General features: G+C 35.1%; 1 protein-coding gene across 5 annotated transcripts in view; it reads left to right on the top strand.

Moving 5' to 3' along the window:
- LOC123533487 (mitogen-activated protein kinase kinase kinase kinase 3-like) overlaps positions 1-20390 on the top strand; it is a 96024-nt gene extending 75634 nt beyond the window's left edge. For all 5 annotated transcript variants that reach the window (XM_045315158.2, XM_045315152.2, XM_045315147.2 and 2 more), the window contains 3 exons: positions 9173-9243; positions 9605-9660; positions 17739-20390. In XM_045315158.2, coding sequence (XP_045171093.2) covers positions 9173-9243; positions 9605-9660; positions 17739-17826 — 215 coding nt within the window. In that variant the 3' untranslated portion in view covers positions 17827-20390. The remainder of the gene's footprint in view (positions 1-9172; positions 9244-9604; positions 9661-17738) is intronic.
- The last annotated feature ends 309 nt before the right edge of the window (positions 20391-20699 follow it).

The raw sequence follows: 20699 nt of genomic DNA, 5'->3' as shown, positions 1-20699 counted from the left end.
AATCTTAATTCCAAAGACCAACAGTGTAGGATGTCTGTTACAAGCTGTGTAAAAATAAATCTCAGATAATTATAAATGTAATTTTTTAAATGGTACTTTGCAGGTAAATTAAACAACAGGTTAACAGAATATATTTACATTACTGTATGTTTTGTATATAGAAAGAAGAAAGTGTTTATTTTCATATAAATAAATTGGTGTAATAATATCAAATCTGATGTCATTCACAGAAAAAACGTGAAAAAAATCATTCACAGAAAGAGTATAAAAATATGACGTTACTAAAAATAAGGTTTCAAAATTTGACACCAATGTATTAAGGTAACCAAAACTAACTTTTGTAATGGTAAAGTAAAGAGTATATGATTTTCGTGCCTTCCCCCCCCCCCCATGAGTGGTGGGTCTTGTCCGTCCGTCCTTCCAAGAATGTTTCGCACCTAGCTCCAAAAGTATTTGGTGTAGAGTCACAAAACTTTACAGGAATGTTGGTCAGCATGTGTAGTTGTGCACCTGGGGTTTCGCGTCCGGATTCATTCAGTCGTGTAGGAGTTATGGCCCCTGACTGTAAAAATTGGTCATTTTAGTGTTGTGTCATGCCTAGCTCCAAAAGTATTTGACGTAGAGTCACAAAACTTTACAGGAATGTTGGTCAGCATGTGTAGTTGAAATTGTTCATTTTAATGTTGTGTCGTGCGTAGCTCCAAAAGTATTTGACCTAGAGTCACCAAAGTTTACAGGAATGTTGATCAGCATGTGCAGTTGTGCACCTGGGGTTTCATGTCCGAATTCATTTAGTCCTGTAGGAGTTATGGCCTCTGACTTAGTTGAAAATTGGTCATTTTAATGTTGTGTCACGCGTAGCTCCAAAAGTATTTGACCTAGAGTCACCAAAGTTTACAGGAATGTTGGTCAGCATGTGCAGTTATGCACCTGGGGTTTTGCGTCCGGATTCATTCAGTATTGTAAGAGTTATGGCCCCTGACCTAGGAAAAAATTGTCATTTTAATGTTTTGTCGTGCGTAGCTCTGAAAATATTTTACCTAAAGTAATTATTTCACTACACAAGACCAGACTTCTTGCCCAGACTTACTCAAAAAAAAAAGTTTGTGAAACATGTATGTTAAAATGTTCTTGACCTAGAATCATAAAACTTTAGAGGATTGTTTTATAGCCTATGAAGTGTTCTCTTTACGATTTTACTCCTCTAGGCCAGAGTTATGGCCAACTTAGTGAAAAATACACATAGGGTTCTTAAAAGTTTGTGTTGCAAACATCTTAAAAATTGTTTAACCTGAGTCATTAAACCATGTTACAGTGGCAGGAGTGGGGGCACCTGTGTCCTATGGACACACATCTAGTTTCTAGGATTAAAGGATAACACAAACTGTTGGATTCAACATGGGCAGGTCTTTCTGGCTGTTCTGTTTAAATGTTGAAAAGATTTATATACGGATAAAAATTTTGGTTTTCTGATACTCAAGGAAACAAACTACTTATTTTTGTATCAGGCTACTGTCAAAATATGAATAAAAGGACTGAATGCCATTCAGTGCTTTTAGATGGATTTGCAAGAAATCCTAGTGTGGTTTATTACCTGTGGTTTATACCTGTCTCAGCACACAAAAAAAGGCATTTGATACTTAAATGATTTTTCAACAAGTAAAATTGTATTAAAAAAAAAAAAACAACCATGTTTCTGTTTCATGAAAATGTCCAAAGAATATAAAGTAAACTGTATCCCCTAGCCCCCACTCCCACTCCACCTAGCCCCCACTCCCGCTCCCCAATACATACACAAGCACTTTCCTCTCTCCTCCACATAGAGCTTCAAAAATGATACACACAATGAGGCACTATGTGTCGAGTGGGGATCGGGTGAGGGAGGGGGTTTTCCCCTTGCACTGGTGGGGGTCTGGGGGTGGGGGGCCTCCCCCGGGAAATTTTGCAGACTTAGATAAAAAAAATGGTGCATTCTGACGCATTTTGTGGCATATAATTCTAGGGGACTTCGGACATTTAAAAGGTCAATATTTCAAACAAACATACCTGGAATATTTTACATAACACACATGCGTAATGGGCGCCATGCCCTTGCGCTAGCCCTTGAAATTTTGATAAGAACATTCAGAAATGCAGAATTTTCTATTTTACATATATTACATTTTCTGCTTTATTATTAGACTTAATTTCTATTTGGAGTAGTTTAGAAAGGACAGGGGAAGTTAGTATAATTGTAATAGTATAATAGTTATTATATTAAGTGCAGAGATTTTGTTCAGATACAAGAATCTTTATTGAAATAAGTAGAATTATATGATAATAATATGCTTTTGAAATGTACTTGAAATATTATTAAATTGAAAATAAAAATGTAATGAATATTATGACAGTACATTAACTGTTATTCCCTGAGGCATATTTTCATGTTCACAGTATTAAACAAGACAAAACAGGATTAAGTGAAACTTAATTCTATAATTAAGTCATAACACTTTTATCATTATGTTTAATGGTCCTATTTCCTTTGTGAAACGAAAAGTAAATAAACTTAATGGATCTTTATTGATACCATTTTATAATAATCTGTCTATAAAAATGATTATCAATGTGTACCATTTGTTAGAAAGAATATTATTCAATTTATTGCCATCTAATTTGTTTAGAAAAAAGAAAATTATTGCCCAGTCAAGCGCTAGTGATTACCAGCAGACGAATGTTCTAATGCATTACTTACTACCAATTTAACAATATTTGGAAAATAGTCATCGTCATTTGAAATTACCTTGCATGAAAATTGAGCCCACCTGTTTAAGTTGATAGGCAGGGCACAAGGCTTTCAGTCCAGAGACCATAGGGTTAAATCCTAGTGGAGGCATTATATTCTTTATGTTGATTGACTTAAGAGTTGACATTTTTAAAACATTTAACCTTTAGCCTTCTGGTGGCAAGTGATTTTGCCATTTTGACTAGTGCAGACCAAGATCAGCCTCCACATCTGTGCAGGCTGATCATGGTCTGCACTGTTCGTTATTCAGTCAGTTAATTTTCAGTGAACACCCCATTGAATAATAAGTGGTACTGTCTAAATTGAATAATCGACCAGTCCATTTTAGAAATTTAGCAGGGTAAAGGGCAATGTCATTTATCCTACACTTCTAATTCTTGAGAGGAAGTTGTAATTTATTTGCAAGGAACATTCAAGCACAGGAAAATTGGTATCGGATTATATCATAACTGTTGAAAAAATGCATTGTTTAGCTCAATAAAAGAAAAGAATGGAATTTATACTGCCCCAGTTTCACAAAGCACATTCACAGTTTGGGAAAAAAGAACTCCTGGTTGTGAAGTACATGTGTGAATTAAAAAGCTAACACATATGCACCTTGCAGAAATCTAAAAGGAACAATGTAACACATTTATTTACTGCTGTTATTTACCTGAAGTATGCTCTTACTTAGTGCCAAGAAAATGTAAACTTTCATGAAAAACAAACTTTCCTGTATTTTTTTGCAATAATGGGAGCTAACTCCAGCAAATACATTGTGTACAGTATTTTATTTATGTCCCTTCGCTCTGAATGTATGTCTCAGTATTAAAATGAAGGATTGGGGTTAACACATATCTGTAGTCAACTGTCAACCAATGAAATAAATTTTCTGGAGACACTAATCTTGAACCCAGTCAAAGGGATAATATATGAACGCTAATTTCCAGAACAAACTGTTGCTGATTTTTGACAAAATATGTTGATTTCCAACTTTTTATTTTTGTAACAGTGGATTAGCATCTTATTCGATCTCAGAGAAAAATCAACACAATTACTGTTAAAATCACTTTGTTGAAGTTTTAGTAGAGGAATAAGTCAAACCCTTCGACTAATATGCACATGGTTGTATTACATGGATATTTTGAACCTTGGTGGGGAAAAACTATGTTATCCAGAAAAGCTTGTTGCTACATGTATATATCTTTAACATTGAGAAAAACTGGATGAATCGTAAGATTATATAATCAATAACTGATTGATTTTTGTCTCAAGTGAAATACATAACACATGAAGATAAACATGTTTTGCACCTTGCATGTGATGATTGCATCACACCATTTATATCTCTTGGGTAGTAACATTGTGTTTATTATATTTTGTTTACTGGAGATTTCCAGGACTTTTAACATCAGTGGTTATCTGAGTCTGTAGGGACATATTATTGTTTTGTAGCAAAACAAAAGGGAAAAATGTGATACTATTATTTCAATTTTTGTTGGAAAATAATCTCTGTTTTTGCGCAGTTAACTGTAAAATGCATTCATATGTAATATAAACCCGAAATTCAGTCACTTCCATTTGTATTAATTGAAAATTAAATGAAATCTGATAATGCCGACTGTGACAGTGCGCAAACATTCAGTCTGGTTGTTTGTCTGATATCTGCATTTGTCAGCACTTACGCAACAGCAGTCAGTACACTACAGGTAATCAGTATTCCTTGATTCGGTAATGGTATTAAACTGATTTCAAAACATTCTGACAACATCTACCCATGTACCAGAGGTTTATGATTAATGACTTCCTACTTAATGTCTTCTGTTAAATTTTCATTGACAAAGCTGCCTTGCCCATGGGGATCAAACTCACAACCTCAAGATTGGCAGAATTTTGCCTCTGGCTCAGTCAAATATTCCCTCAGTAGATGACAATGGTAGCTCAGATACCGCTGATTTTACAGAATGTGCAGGTTTGAGCTTCAGTGGAGTCAGGTCATGCAGTCTTAGTAAGGAATACATGATAGCAATGTGCAAATTTATGTTGATCATTGTAAATGGGTACTACAAAACAGGGCCGTCGCCAGCTTTGAAAAAGTGGTCCGGCCATGGGATGCCGAGGGGGGCGAGAATAATTTTATGTTTTTAGCTCAGCTATTCTACTCACCCTGGCGTCGGCATCACACCTTGGTTAAAGTTTTGCATGCAAGTACATATGGCTATCGGTTAAAGGCATATAGCTTTGAAACTCATTTTTCTTTTTCTAGGTCAATTACCAACCTCACTGGGTCAAGTCCCATAACTCTGACATGTATTTTGGCCAAATTATGCCCCCTTTTGGACTGGTTAAAGATTTACATGCAAGTTACTATCTCCAAAACTAATGCAGGTATTGAATTGAAACTTCACATGTGTCTTCTGGGTCATAAAACTAGGTGATAGCATCAAGAGCCATAAGTCTGACATGCATTTTGGCCAAATTATGCCCCCTTTTGGACTTAGAAAATTCTGGTTAAAGTTTTTTGTGTGCAAGTACATATAGCTATCATGTAAAGGCATATAGCTTTGAAACTTATTTTTTCTTTTTATAAGGTCAATTACCAACCTCACTGGGTCAAGTCCCATAACTCTGGCATGTATTTTGGTCAAATTATGTCCCCTTTTGGACTTAGAAAATCCTGGTTCAAGTTTTACATGCAAGTTACTATCTCCAAAGCTAATGCAGATAATGAATTGAAACTTCACATGTATCTTCGGGGTTATAAAACTAGGTGATAGCATCAAGAGCCATAACTCTGACTTGCATTTAGGCCAAATTATGCCCCCTTTTGGACTTAAAAAATCTTGGTTAAAGTTTTGTGTGCAAGTACATGTAGCTATTACTTAAAGGCATATAGCTCTGTAACTTATTGTTTCTTTTCTAGGTCAATTATCAACCTCACTGGGTGAAGTCCCATAACTCTGACATGTATTTTTGTGAAATTATGTCTTCTTCTGGACTTAGAATATCATGCATGCAAGTTTTGCATGCAAGTTACTGTCTCCAAATCAAATGCAGATATTGAATTGAAACTTTACTGTATCTTCAGGGTTATAAAACTAGGTTATAGCATTAAGTCCCATAACTCTGACATGCATTTTGGCCAAATTGTGTCCCCTGTGAACTTAAAACTTCTGGTTGAAGTTTTGCATAGAATTTACTATCTTCAAAACTAATGCAGATACTGGATTGAAACTCTATTAAGGGTAATATTCCTGCTTCTGGGACAACAATTCAAATAGTCGAGCATTTGCTGTCTTATGGGCAGCTCTTGTTGATACTGCAAAGCAGAAAAATTACATCAATGGATTATAAGTCATCTTTTCTCGTTGCCGTATTTGGCATTTTAGTGCAAACAAGTTTAAAGTCCTTTTCACATGGAAGCCTGTCTATATATCACACTGCTTTTGTGTTTCATATTGCCAGAATTATTAAGTTCTGTGTATAAAAACAGTAGATGAAATCTTGGCCAATAAAAAAATCACTTCTCTAAAATACCATACCATACAGTAACAGTAACTTTACCTGGAGAATGACACAGCAGTTTTATATTGTGGACATTCCACAGAGCATCACTTTTATTGGTCAATCAATATTTTATGGAATGTGTGACACATTGTTTTTTCTATCTCTGTATATGATAATTGTCTCCAGGTATTAATTGCTGCCCAGTATTGATGTAGCCAGGGTATTACAGGTTCATTTAACAATCTGTCCCAGCTGAAAAAAAAAATGAACATGGAATTTGATTTTGGTGCCAATCCTGCAATATACTTGTCAATTTCACTATGTCAAATTCTTGTTTGTCCAAGAATGTGTTTGAATTGGGTAATTTTTGTTTTGTTCTTGAATGTCATCGCCATATTTTCTATTTAACTTCTTGTTGGTTTTACTTCATTTTTCAACTGTTTCTCAGTTATGCGTCAGAGGAGAGTTCAGCATTTCTGGATTCTATACCAGTTCTTTGCAAGTAACGGACAATTTCTCCCATGCATGAATCAGAGGTGATCGAAGAACATCTGACATTGGGACATAATTATTGTCTTTTGTTAAATCATGATGGATGGAACATTCAACCTGTGAGGAGGATCAAACTCAGCCTGTCTCATTCATTGTCTTGTGTTCATTCGGCTGGCGTAATGAAAACGAACTTAACATGAAGTCTTAATCTTATATGCTGCTAAATTGCTTTCTCAAAACACTGTTTCATTTCAGTCCTGTTGAATGATGAAGCAAATTTTACAAGTGTCACATTTTATGACTTATTCCATTAGTAATTGATTGGTATTCGAAGATAATCTCCAGTTTCATCTGGTTTGCTCAATGATTTTATCATTTTACTCTAAAGTATCCTATGGACATTGTTGAAGACTTTGACAAAAGCACAGTGTAACATACTGTGATAAATTGTTGGTTATATGGGCTAGATTTAAATTATGAGAAAACATGTGAAGATCAGTAATGGATGCTCTGCATGGAAACTTTCAGGATAAAAATGAAGTGTATGTTTAGCAATAAAATGAATAAATCTGATGAATGTAATTACGGTATGTGCAATAAGTAACGCTTTATATATCAAGGAAGTTCTCCTCCCAAGTACAAAATGTAAAACTGGTTTTGTCTTGGAACATTTATGTTGGCACATAAGGGACATTGGTGATGTATTTTCTTTTGCATGCACATGCATGAGTCTTAGCGTGTTGTTGTGGTAGCCTTTAATTGTGTACAGGGTACCATTTACATGGTCACATTAACACTATTGCCTCCACATGATTGTGGTAGCTACCACTTGCAGATGTGATAGCTTTCTTGCGTGTAAAGGCTACCACATGCACACTCTAAAACTGACCTGTTTGTATGCGAAAGAAAATGAAATATACTTTGGTGGAGGAGAAATAAATATGAATTGAGACAGACATTTTTCTCACTAAGGGTGGGGGATCAAACTCATTTTATACAGTTGGTAGTCCAAATCTCTCTTTCTCTAAGGCTACTATGACAGTTAAGTCTTGTTTTTAAAAAAAATATGATGGCAGTTCTGTCTGCCTTTTAACAAGACAACAGTCACTGTCTAATAAAGTTAGGTTACTGAAACTTTGTTAACTTTTTTACTTTTTAGCTCACCTGTCACGTAGTGACAGGGTGAGCTCCGTTCACAATTTCTTGTGAACACGATAGAGACCACATTTTGCAATCAATTTTAATCAAACTTGCACACAACTTGTACTGGCATAATATCTCAGTTCTTTTCGATCCGGTCATGTGTTCCAGAGTTACGGCCCTTTAAAAGGCCAAAATTTGCTATTTTGGCTTGTGAACACGATAGAGACCACATTTTGCCATGGATTTAAATCAAACTTGCACACAACTTATATTGGCATAATCTCTCAATCTTCTTTAAAAACTGGCCAGATCCCGTCATGGGTTCTAGAATTATGGCCCCTGATTGACCCCTGAAAGAGCCAAAATTTGTTAATTTTTACATTGTGAACACGGTAGAAGTAACATTTTACATTTGATTTTAACCACACTTACACACAACTTAAGTCACAATAAGAGCTCAGTTCCTTTCAAAAACCGGCTAGATTCCGTCACGGGTTCTAGAGTTACTGCCCCTAAATGGGGCAAAATTTTCTATTTTGGCCTTTTCAGCCATATAGAGGTTTCATTTATTCTTTGATTTGATACAAGAATGTTTATCTTGATGACCTCTAGGCCAAGCTCGAAACTGGGTCATATGGGATCAAAAACTAGGTCCCCTGGTCAAATCAAAGGAAAAGCTTCTTAACATTCTTGAGGCCACATTTATGGCCCTATCTTCATGAAACTTGGTCAAAATGTTTATCTTGATGATTCCTAGGCCAAGTTCGAAACTGGGTCATGTGGGGTCAGAAACTAGGTCACCCGCTCAAATCAAAGGAAAGGCTTGTTAACACTCTATGGGCCATATTTATGATCCTATCTTCATGAAACTTGGTAAGAATATCTATCTTGATGATTCCCATGCTAAGTTCGAAACGGGTCATGTGGGGTCAAAAACTAGGTCACCAGTCAAATCAAAGGAAAAGCTTGTAAACACTGTAGAGGCCACATTTATGACCTATGTTCATGAAACTTGGTCAGAATGTTCATCTTGATGATTCCAAGGCCAAGTTTAACAGGTGAGCGATATAGGGTCATCATGACCCTCTTGTTTAAAGATTTAGATAGGTGTGCCATTGTGTTGAAATTCTTCAGATGTTCTGTTTTCTTAGGTAGAACATAAAGTTAAAAGCAAGGCTGGACTTTTTGAAGATCCATCTTGTGCCAGTGCTTAGTAAATTATACTTAATTTTAGATATTGAAACATGCTTGCATCTCTATTTTCAGTTTGTTTGCAAGACAGTGTTTTGGCATTCCACAAACATGGTATGCAGGGAAGAAGTTTTAAAGCAAATGAGGTGAGCAGTTAGTTTTGTAGAAAAAAGTAAAAAAATGTTTCTTCACTCACTAGCCCAGTTTTCCTATCTGATTCAAGACCAGAATGTAAAAATGATACATTATGAAGTTATAAATTTTCCTGTTGGCCAAAGTTTTGATAAGTTATTTTGATCATTAAATGATTAAGTAAAAAATTTTACTTAAATTTTCCTCTTTTGAGTTTGATGTAATATATATGTATGACTTAAAACTGAAGAAGATAGTGAAATAGCAGAAACTATTTGAACAAAATCTGTATTTTGCTGAACATGAGTTGATGTGAAACTTTCAGAGACATCATATAGAAGTATGAAATGATACAGTGATTTGGGTATATTTTAGGTGACTCAGGAGATCTGTGACAAGACCAGAATATTCCGCTTACTTGGTTCAGATAGGTATGTTCTTTGCACCAAAACAAGATTATAGAGTTAAATGAAATCTGTCAGGACTTCCGAAACCAGTTAAATACATCATAAACCAGCGAAACGGAGAAAATTTATGTTTGTTGGAAGGATATATATAAAACAGTAAAATAAAAAAAATAAAAAAACTGATCCATCTTATTTTCAGCCTGAAGTAATTTGAGAAATAACATTAAACTCAACAAAAACAAAACATTTTATTTGAATAATACATAAACAGATAAATTATCTGAGATCTAAATGTGTTTTCCATTATAGGTGATTCTTATCCTCGAAAGAATAGCAATAAATTGACACTGGTACTTGACTGGTACTTAGTGCATCGTAACAGCTTATCAGCTTTTAAAATCAGTTGTGTTAAAATCATTTCATATTAATGAATTTTTAGTTTTGCTGATGTCAAAGATAAAAGACAAAATTGCTATTAATGACTCAGTAGAAGTTAAATTGAGAAGTTAAAGTACGTAATTATGAAATATTTATGTTTCCTTTAGCTCATCTGAGCACCAAGTGCTCATTGTGAGTTTTTAGGATCATTGAATGTCTGTTGTCCATCTGTCTGTTGTCTGTCCATCTGTCATCCATAATTTCTCTAAAGAATATCTCCCACCAGTTTCAACCAAACTTCATTGGAAAAAATGGCACCTCGGGGAAGGGGATAGCTTTCCTTATATGGCTAGTATTTGGAAATGTTTTTCTCTGAAACTGCTAGTCCAGTTCAAAATAGTTTCCCAGCATTAAGTGACTGTCTACCAAAGTTGTTGTATTAAAATAGCATTGCCTGAGCAGGGGAAGAGGCTAGTTTCCCCAGTATGGCTATATGGAAAACTTTGAAAGTCTTCATATCTGAAACCACTGGCCCAATTTCAAAATAATTTGACAGCAGTATTCATTGGGTGACCCTCTACTAAACTCCTTCAAATCATTCTGTTTTGTTTAAAAGCATAGCCTCCACTGGGCAGGGTTAGTTTTTCCTATATGGCTTTATGGAAAAGTTTGAAAATATTTTCATCAAATATTGCTGACTTTATGTAAAATAATTTCAAATGTTTCGCGTGACTCTATCAAATTCCTTCAAGCTTTCACCCAGGTTTTTTTTTTTTGGAAACTATTTCTTGGTATTGTGTCATAAGATTCATCCGCTTCATCCCGCCCCACCCCACAAACACAATATGCCATTACGAGCCCATAACTTTATGAATCTTCCTGTCAGAAAACACTGATCCTATTCCAATATAATTTTGTAGATATTTTTTTTTTTGCATGACCCTCTACCAACACTGTTCAGGTAATCTATAAAACTCAGGTTAGTGATCTAGGGCTATCATGGCACTCTTGTTTAGCTTAAAATACAGCAAAATGAGTTTTTTGACACTAATAGTAGATTTGGGAAGTCAGAACAACGCTTTTGATGTAGGAGTACATGGTAATGAAATATTCATATGTTTTCTTATAAATAGCTCGTAGTACGAAAACAAATGTTTGTTTCGTGTTGAATTATGAGGTTATTAGCGGGTAATGGTAGTCAAAACAAGATGATTGTTTTTACCCCGATTGCTGAGACTTAATTGAATATCCGCAGTAATTATTGACAGCTTTATTACATTATGACGTGAATAGAGAATTGTGAAGAGGAGTTATCTAATGTAAAAGACATGGCTTTATCCGATTGGTTAAAAACTTTCACATCGTCATGCAATACTTTTCATGTACATACTTGATGGTCGTTTTAAAGTCACACAATGCCCATGTATAATTAAGTAGGAAACATGACTACTGGCAGATCATAAGGTACAAAAATAGAAAGAAAAAAATGGATGGTTTCAAATGAAGCACTATAAATATTTGAAAAAGTATAGGTCATGTTAAAGATTGTGTAATGTAAAAAAAATTTATTGCCTGTTCACAAGAATCATGTGAGCTGCGCCGTGGGAAAACCAACATAGTGGCTTTGCGACCAGCATGGATCCAGACCAGCCTGCACATCTGCGCAGTCTGGTCAGGATCCATGCTGTTTGCTAACGGTTTCTCTAATTGCTATAGGCTTTGAAAGCAAACAGCATGGATCCTGACCAGACTGCGCGGATGAGCAGGCTGGTCTGGATCCATGCTGGTCGCAAAGCCACTATGTTGGTTTTCTCATGGCACGGCTCATGTGTAATTTGTCATATTTGAATACTTGAGTATAAGGTAGAAAAAAGAAGTCATAAACTTGCATATATGTTAGTTACAGCACGTTGAATATATTGCCCCAAGTGTGATATCAAAACTTCTCAATCAAAATTAAACAGATCAGCCCTTAAGCTCTTATATTTTTCAGGGTCTATACTTTTGATGTATTTGCAGTACAAAAACCCACTTAGTTTTAGCGCTTATTTTGGCCTACATGTATTGCAATTTTTTTCTTTATTTTCTGCACTTGATAACTTAAAAAAGTAATTTAAATGTATATATGAAATGACCTGCATGTCCAAATTTTAAGAACTTTCACCTTTCTTTTGTAACAGAAAAAACACTCCTGTTCCAATAAAAACATCATAAAATACGTTGCTGGATATTAACCCTTAGCATGGTCCTATTCTTGTGTGCCCTTCTAGCCATCTTGTTGGCTTTAGGTATAGATATTCAATTGTTAACATGCGTCAATAAAAACATGAATGAGTTCATTTACATCAATATACGATCCAAAATAGATTTAATATGATAAAATTATAGTAATAACAGTGATACCAAAAATATGCTCTTAGATTTAACTATAGAAAATAAAGATAGAATATTTGTCAAGTTTTAATCGTAAATATTTGATTTATTATTCTGAACTTGATCACATTGTATTTAGGACTTTTTGAAAAATGTTCCTCTTTATGTTTGATCTACTTTTTCACATTTTCAACACGATTATTTCTTTAATACATTTGATGATCGTACAGTTCTATTTAATATAAAGGCAGCGGCATCAGTTTATAATTTGTGGGTACGATTCAAAAAAGTTTTTATACTTCAATAGAATCAACGTGAAATCAATTTATCTCTTGAAAGACAGCATGCAATTGATCAAATTTTGATTTCTGCTTAAAATGAAATTTTGAAATTACGCTAGAGGAAGAATCAAGATACTGTAAAATCGTTTAATTTCATCAGGATGGAATTTAGTAGTCTTTGCGAAAATGTTTGGTTTGTTTTGTGGAGATTTGAATTTGCGGGTTTCAAATTTTGAAGATTATATGAATGGGTAATTTTTTTTTTCACTGGGATTTAATTTTGTATATTGACGTAATAACTAAATCCATGAAACGTAATCCCCCCCGAATATTAATGTTTTACAGTATATGATGTAGTTAAGTACACATACGCCTTAATATGGTTGTTCATACAAATCATTCATCTTTTGATGGGTATTTAACTACTTCTTCTTTGTATGGAATTTTATACTTTGATGTTGAAATTGAAAAATGATAGTTGTTAACACTCATAATATTCAGTTTAAAAAAAATCTTCTCCAATTAGCCAGAAGAAAAAAGCAGATAAAAATGTACCATTTTAAAATCTTTTTGAATTTCAGTTGATTGATATGAGCCTAATAGTCATGTCAGAATTTTGTGGACGTATGTCTTGAATTTGAACAAGTTTTTGTTTATTGTAAAACACTTAAAATAAATTTTACACAATACCCTATTGTTGTCACCAACAACCTAAACTAATGACTTACAGAAATGGTGCAGCAATATTTTAATTACATTTTAATTATGGGCTGTTACGATTCTAATCAGATTTTCATGCTACTTTTATTACACATTAATTTTGTATTAGCATTTTAACGATAATGCAAACTGATCTGGTACAGAAAAGGTACGTTCCTATAAAAATAGTTTTTTTTTAAAGTTTTCTTTGACAAATCGGATCTGCTATTATCTCCAATGCAATGCAGATGTCGGAAATTTGATCAGTGCGATTGTCAAAAATGGTAAAAAAATTATGACATCATTGTCAAGTGGTGTCGTTAGGAATGATAACATGATAAACGGAAATGTTTTGTACATTTGTGCATATTTAAAAGATTAATTGCGGTGTTTGGGTGCAGATAATCATTCATATCAATGTTTGTTTGCTGCATTAAAATAAACAATTTACACGTCTGAACATTACGTTTTTATGATGCTCTCTTCTGCAATGAATTATAGTTTTTTGCGGTTATTTAATCCTAATATTTGGATCTATTTACTTTAGAATGTAATTATGAGATCAATTTTAGGGTGTTTAAAACCAGCAAGAAAGTCATGTTTATCTACCAAAAGACATTTATCACAATTTTGTCAATTATCTTTTTACGTACACGCTTTGTAGGGAAAGTTTCAGACCTGTACACCTAAAAAAAAATTATTTGTCTATCATTTTGGCAGTTCATTTATTCATATTCTGCACATTATCATTATTGTGTTGAAATTGCCATATTAAGTAATTTCATACACAAATGATTTGCGTAATTCAAAGATGGAAATTCAAGATAGGAACGTTGTATGCCCTCTGTTCAATACCATTTCTGTTGCTGTCTTTTAATTCTTCTTTAAGAGTTTCTCTTATGTCTTGCTGTCACTTTGATAATAAGATTCAATTTATCATAGACAGGTATTTCAGTTTAGAGCGACCTGTTGGGGTTTAAGGGAGCCAGGAGTTCAAACCAGGCAAAGTTTGTGTTAAGTAATGCACTAGATTATAAGTTACCGTAATATTGAATGGATTTTTGACTAGCTACCAAAATTAGACATTCTTTCTAAAGCAGTAAAAAATACTGTTTAGAAAATGATTGACAATTTTACTCAACATATAATTTTCATGTGAGGGATAATTTTGACATGCAGGGTTTTTTTAGATGACAAAGATTATAAAGTGTAAATCTTTGTAAAGAAATGGGCATCTGTCAGATAGTTATGTCTCCCCCTCCCCTCTGGGGGAGACATACTTTTTTTGCCCTGTCCATCCGTACGTACGTCACACTTCATTTCCGATCAATAACTGGAGAACCATTTGACCTAGAACCTTCAAACTTCATAGGATGGCAGGACTTATGGAGTAGACGACCCCTATTGATTTTGGGGTCACTCCGTCAAAGGTCAAGGTCACGTGGAAAACCATTTCCAATCAATAACTTGAGAACCACATGACCCAGAATGTTGAAACATATAGGATGATTGGTCATGCAGAGTAGATTACCCCTATTGATTTTGGGGTCACTGCATTAAAGGTCAAGGTCACGGGGGCCTGAACAAGGAAAACCATTTCCGGTCAGTAACTTGAGAACCACTTGACCCAGAATGTTGAAACTTCAAAGGATGATTGGTCATGCAGAAAAGATGACCCCTATTGATTTTGGGGTCACTCAGTTCAAGTTCAAGGTCACACGGGTCTGAACATGGAAAACCATTTCCAGTCAGTAACTTGACTTGACCAAGAATGTTGAAACTTCATAGGATGATTGGACATGCGGAGTAGATGACCCCTATTAATTTTGGGGTCACTGCATTAAAGTTCAAGGTCACAGGGGCCCGAACAAGGAAAACCATTTCCGATAGGTAACTTGAGAACCACTTGACCTAGAATGTTGAAACTTCATAGGATGATTGGACATGCAGACTAGATTACCCTTATTAGCTCACCTGAGCCAAAGGTTCATGGTGAGCTTTTGTGACCGCTCAATGTCTGTCGTCCGTCGTCAGTCGTCCGTCCGTCAACATTTTCTAAAAAAAATCTTCTTCTTGAAAACCACTAGGCAGAATTACACCAAACTTCACAGGAATGATCCTTATGTGGCCCCCTTTCAAAATTGTTCAAAGGATTGAATTCCATGCAGAACTCTGGTTGCCATGGCAACTGAAAGGAAAAACTTTAAAAATCTTCTTCTCAAAAACCAGAAGCCTAGAGCTTAGATATTTGGTGTGAAGCATTGTCTAGTGGCCTCTACCAAGTTTGTTCAAATCATGACCCCAGAGTCAAAATTGAACCCGCCCAAGGGGTCACTTGATTTTACATAGGAAAATCTTAAAAAATCTTCATCTCAAAAACCAGAAGCCCTAGAGCTTAGATATTTGACATGTTGCATTGCCTAGTGGACCTCTACTAAAATTGTTCAAATCATGAGCTCGGGATCAAAATTGACCCCGCCCCAGGGGTCACTTGATTTTACATAGGAAAATATTCAATTTTTTTCTAAAAACAAACTAGAAGGCCTAGAACTTAGATATTTCACATGTAGCATTGCCTAGTGGACCTCTACAAAATTTGTTAAAATCATGACCCGGCCTCAGGGGTCACTTGATTGTACATAGGAAAATCTTAAAAAATCTTCTTCTCAAAAACCAGAAGCCCTAGAGCTTAGATATTTGACATGTAGCATTGCCTAGTAGACCTCTACTAAAGTTGTTCAAATCATGGCCCCTGGGTCAATTGACCCCGTCCCAGGGGTCACTTGATTTTACGTAGGAAAATCTTCAAAAATTTTCTAAAAATAAACCAGAAGGCCTAGATCTTAGATATTTCACCTGTATCATTGCCTAGTAGACTTCTACAAAATTTGTTCAAATCATGACCCCCGGGTTCAAATTGACCCCGCCCCATGGGGTTACTTGATTGTACATAGAAAAATCTTCAAAATTTTCTAAAAATAAACCAGAAGGCCTAGAGCTTGGATATTTGACATGTAGCATTGCCTAGTAGAACTCTACAAAATTTGTTCAAATCTTGACCCCACAGGATCAAATTGACACAGCCCCAGGGTTTACTTGATTGTACATAGGGAAATCTTCATAAATTTGCTAAAAATAAACCAGAAGGCCTAGATCTTAGATATTTGATATGTAACATTGCCTTGTATACTTCTACAAACTTTGCTTAAATCATGACCCCACGTGGTAAAATTGGCCCCACCCCAGGGGTTACTTGATTGTTTGTTTGTTTTGTTTGTTTTGGGTTTAACGCCGTTTTTCAACAGTATTTCAGTCATGTAACGGCAGGCAGTTAACCTAACCAGTGTTCCTGGATTCTGTACCAGTACAAACCTGTTCTCCGCAAGTAACTGCCAACTTCCCCACATGAATCAGAGGTGGAGGACTAATGATTTCAGACACAATGTCGTTTATCAAATAGTCACGGAGAACATACGCCCCGCCCGAGGATCGAACTCACGACCCCGCGATCCGTAGACCGACGCTCTACCTACTGAGCTAAGCGGGCGGGCTACTTGATTGTACATCGGAATATCTTCCAAAAATTTTCTAAAAATCATCAGTTTGACATTTGAAACATGTAGCTCATATTACTCAGGTGAGCGATCCAGGGTCATCATGACCCTCTTGTTGATTTTTATGGGTCACTTGATCAAAGGTGAAGGTCACATGGGCCTGAACATGGAAAACAAATTCCATTCAGTAACTTGAGAACCACTTGACCCAGAATGTTGAAACTTCATAGGATGATTGGTCATGCAGAGTAAATGACCCCAAATGATTTTGGGGTCACTTGATCAAAGGTCACAGAAGCCCAAACATGGAAAACCGTATCCAATTCATAACTTGAGAACCACTAGGCCCAGAATGTTGAAACTTAGTGGGATGATTGGACATGCCAAATAGGTGATCCCTATTGCAGCCAACCATCAGTGTCTCTGACTTTTGCTCTTCTCCCCTATTGACTTCTTGCATATTCGACTATGCAGTGGGTGAGACATGCGCTTTTTTATAAAAGCATCTTCTAGCTCATGCTGTTGTTACTAATATGTAGTGGAAAAATTTTCCCAGATGTTAAATTTCTTAGAGTCAATGGTATGAGTTTTCTTTCCAATATACTGAAAAAAAATCCCTGACTACAAAAGATAAAAGGTGAGGGTAGATTTCCCGGAAGCACAGAGCACCTTAAACAGTCGTAATTGATATGTTTGCAATAAAACTTGTAAAAACCAATGTGTAAATGGCTTCCAAAGTTCTGAAAAATCCAGTTTCATAACACTGTTAAGCAGTGTATAAATGTGTATGTATAATATTGTGTATTATGTTTTTCAGGGTGATATGCTTAGAAAGCCGACCAACAGACCAGCCAGATGCGGCATCAAACCTCTATGTGTTAGCTGGACACGAAAACACATACTGACAGCTTACACTGAATAGACTGTAGACTTTTGATACACTAAATATATATATATATATATATCAGTGTAAAAACAAAGGAACAGGAAAATATAACCATCTTACCATCATTGCATAGAAACATGTATGAGTCATTGCTCTCCATGGATGATTGCTGACATCACTTCCTGTGTGATGTCATTTCTGCACTTTTTGATGATGTCATCATTGAACAGTATTACATCATTTCCTGTCACGTTTGAAGAATGTTTTGTGCAATATTATGTGTCGAGTTGGTAATGGAGAGGGAAGAATCAGACATGTATTATATGTCTGTGTATTTGGAACAGACTATGTATAAGGAAGAGGAAAGGTGACCAACTCTTTATGCATTTTAATAGTGATTATAGTGAAAAAGTTAAGGTACCAGGCTTGGAAAATGTGATCCTTTCAATGATTTGGACCAAAATGTGAACACCAGCAGACAGCTATGCTTTTGTATGAAAATTTCAAACTATTGTTTGTGTCATTGCTTGAAAGTTTAAACTTTTTTTCGATATGTCAGTTTAGAGCATATATCTGCTATCTATACATCTTGCCTTTTTTTATAAGATTGTTGTCAAATACTTTTTTCGATGTAAAAATGTGTGTTATTAAGATGATAAAACTAATGTTTTGAAATAAAGAAAAAACGGTTGAAAATCTTGAAATTTATCAATCTTTGGTCAGTATCTTATGTCAGGCTAGTACAATGTATTAGGCTGTAAATGCAACACTTTTTGGCCCGACTTGTTTTACATGCACCAAAATGGCTAAACCAATATAGCTGTAAAAATATTTCCACCAGACTTATTTTGCTCAATATATTTCAAGAGAGGTACTTCCTCTTTCAGCTCAGCCAGTAAACATGACATGTTGCAGAGTGGCATACTGTAAAATCAGTTAATTTCACCGGCATGAAATTTCGGGCCATTTCGTGGGAATATGATGTGAATTCATGATATGAATATTTATTATATAAATTTGCAGATTTCAACTTTTGACGTAATATGAATTGGTTAAGATGTAATTTCTTGGATTATTTCATCCACGAAAATTAGTCCCATACAAAGATTAATGATTTCACAATAGCTGCACTGAGGCTCACAGAGGCAGTGTTGTATCAGTGTTTTTTGGTGCAAAAAGGAAAATGCTTAGTCCATTTTTCAGTGAAAGCATGCCCAGTGACCACTCTCAAAAGGGTTGCCGCGCTGTTTTAAAGTTTGGCGTGTTTTATCATTTATGCAGAATAAACAACTGTTTCTTTCTCATATTTATGGAAACTAGAATAATGCTGTTTTACTGTAGGGTATGTGTATAAAGTAGTAAATATTTTCAGCTATATACTCAAGTTTTGCACAGTCCCCATCTGTAAGCCAGTGCCATGTCTAACCATTTAGACTTCTCTTCTAAGATATTGACTTCTAAGGCATTTTTTTATATCAAAATTTATAAATGTTAAAGTTGTTGGGAGTATTATAGCTAAAGTTCAATGTAGTACTGTTGAATAGAATATTTATTTCTAACGGTATTTTAGCTTTATAATTGTTTCTGCCGTGTGTTATAGTAATTCTCTGTGATATCTCTAGCCTTATACACTGTAGATCAGATATTGTTGGTGATGCTTTTATTTTACCATTTAACCCTTACCCTGCTAAATTTCTATAATGAACTTGTCCATCTTTCAGTTTGGACAGTACCATAAACTGTAAAAAGGGGCGAATATACAAAAAGATACTGACTGAATGGCGAACTGTGCAGGTCATGATCAGACTGTACGGATATATTGGCTGATCATGATCTGCACTGGTCGCAAAGGCAGAATCAATTGTTCCAGCATGATAAGGGTTAATAGTTTGGCCACATAATCAATGTGTCGTTAAAGACATCATGTTGTTTGATTTGTTTGTACTTATTCCTTGCACATATAAGACATTTTACCTCTAAACATGATTTTAATAAATTGAGGTTTTGACCCAATTCATAATGGGAACATCAATATTGCTGACTGTTTTAATTGGTCATAAATTCTAGGGAAAATAAAATCATCACAAACACTGCCTTTTCTACAGTATTACACACACTTGATGTAATATAAGATGCTTTTTTATGTTCTTTAACATTTTATCTTAGTCCATACTAACTTTAGTCCTGAATGGATACTTGATCTGTATAAGTGGCTTTTTTAAATACAATATTACTACTGCAGAAGAATTTCAAACACGTCCTACGCCGACTACCGTGTTTATAGCATCCTAGGATGGCTACAATGTTATAACGCCCTAGCCTGATTACAATGGGATGATGTCCTAGGCTTGATTACAATGTTATATGTCTGTTCTTTGTTGGAAAGCAGTTTCTAATTTTATGTATTTCATGCTTTCCATGTCATTATAATATTTAAACAAGAAATTTATACTGGTGTTTTGAATTCCATGCCTGTCAATTTGTCTTCTCTGTTCTTTTCTGAATCCCCAAATTTGTTATTTTTGTTGTCAAAAGTAAGTGCTAAAAATCCACTAAGTGTAATCATTAAATGTTTCCAGATTTTATATTTTCTGTTTTATATCGTTCAACTTCGAGTTTGGAGGGGATTTGTAGTTGTGCAATCAAAATGTTTGGGAGTTCATACTTGTATTGTACCAGTTTTTTGCTGTACCAGTTCCTGTGTCAAACGTTTACAAGGCTTAATTTTATAAAAAGCATATTTACTGTCTGTCAGTGAGTCCGTCTCCTTGTGTGTACCATTAATAGACCAGCAGATTCAGTCGCTTTTTCTTTACTGTTGTATTTGTTACATTTAAGACTTAACTAATTTTCTCTGTAAATGTCAGTCAATTCCTTCAAAAAATGGCTGTT

Source organism: Mercenaria mercenaria, chromosome 1, assembly GCF_021730395.1.
Source record: "Mercenaria mercenaria strain notata chromosome 1, MADL_Memer_1, whole genome shotgun sequence".
Taxonomy (NCBI): domain Eukaryota; kingdom Metazoa; phylum Mollusca; class Bivalvia; order Venerida; family Veneridae; genus Mercenaria; species Mercenaria mercenaria.
Note: the sequence above shows the minus strand (reverse complement) of the source record. Positions and strands in the feature narration are given on the sequence as shown.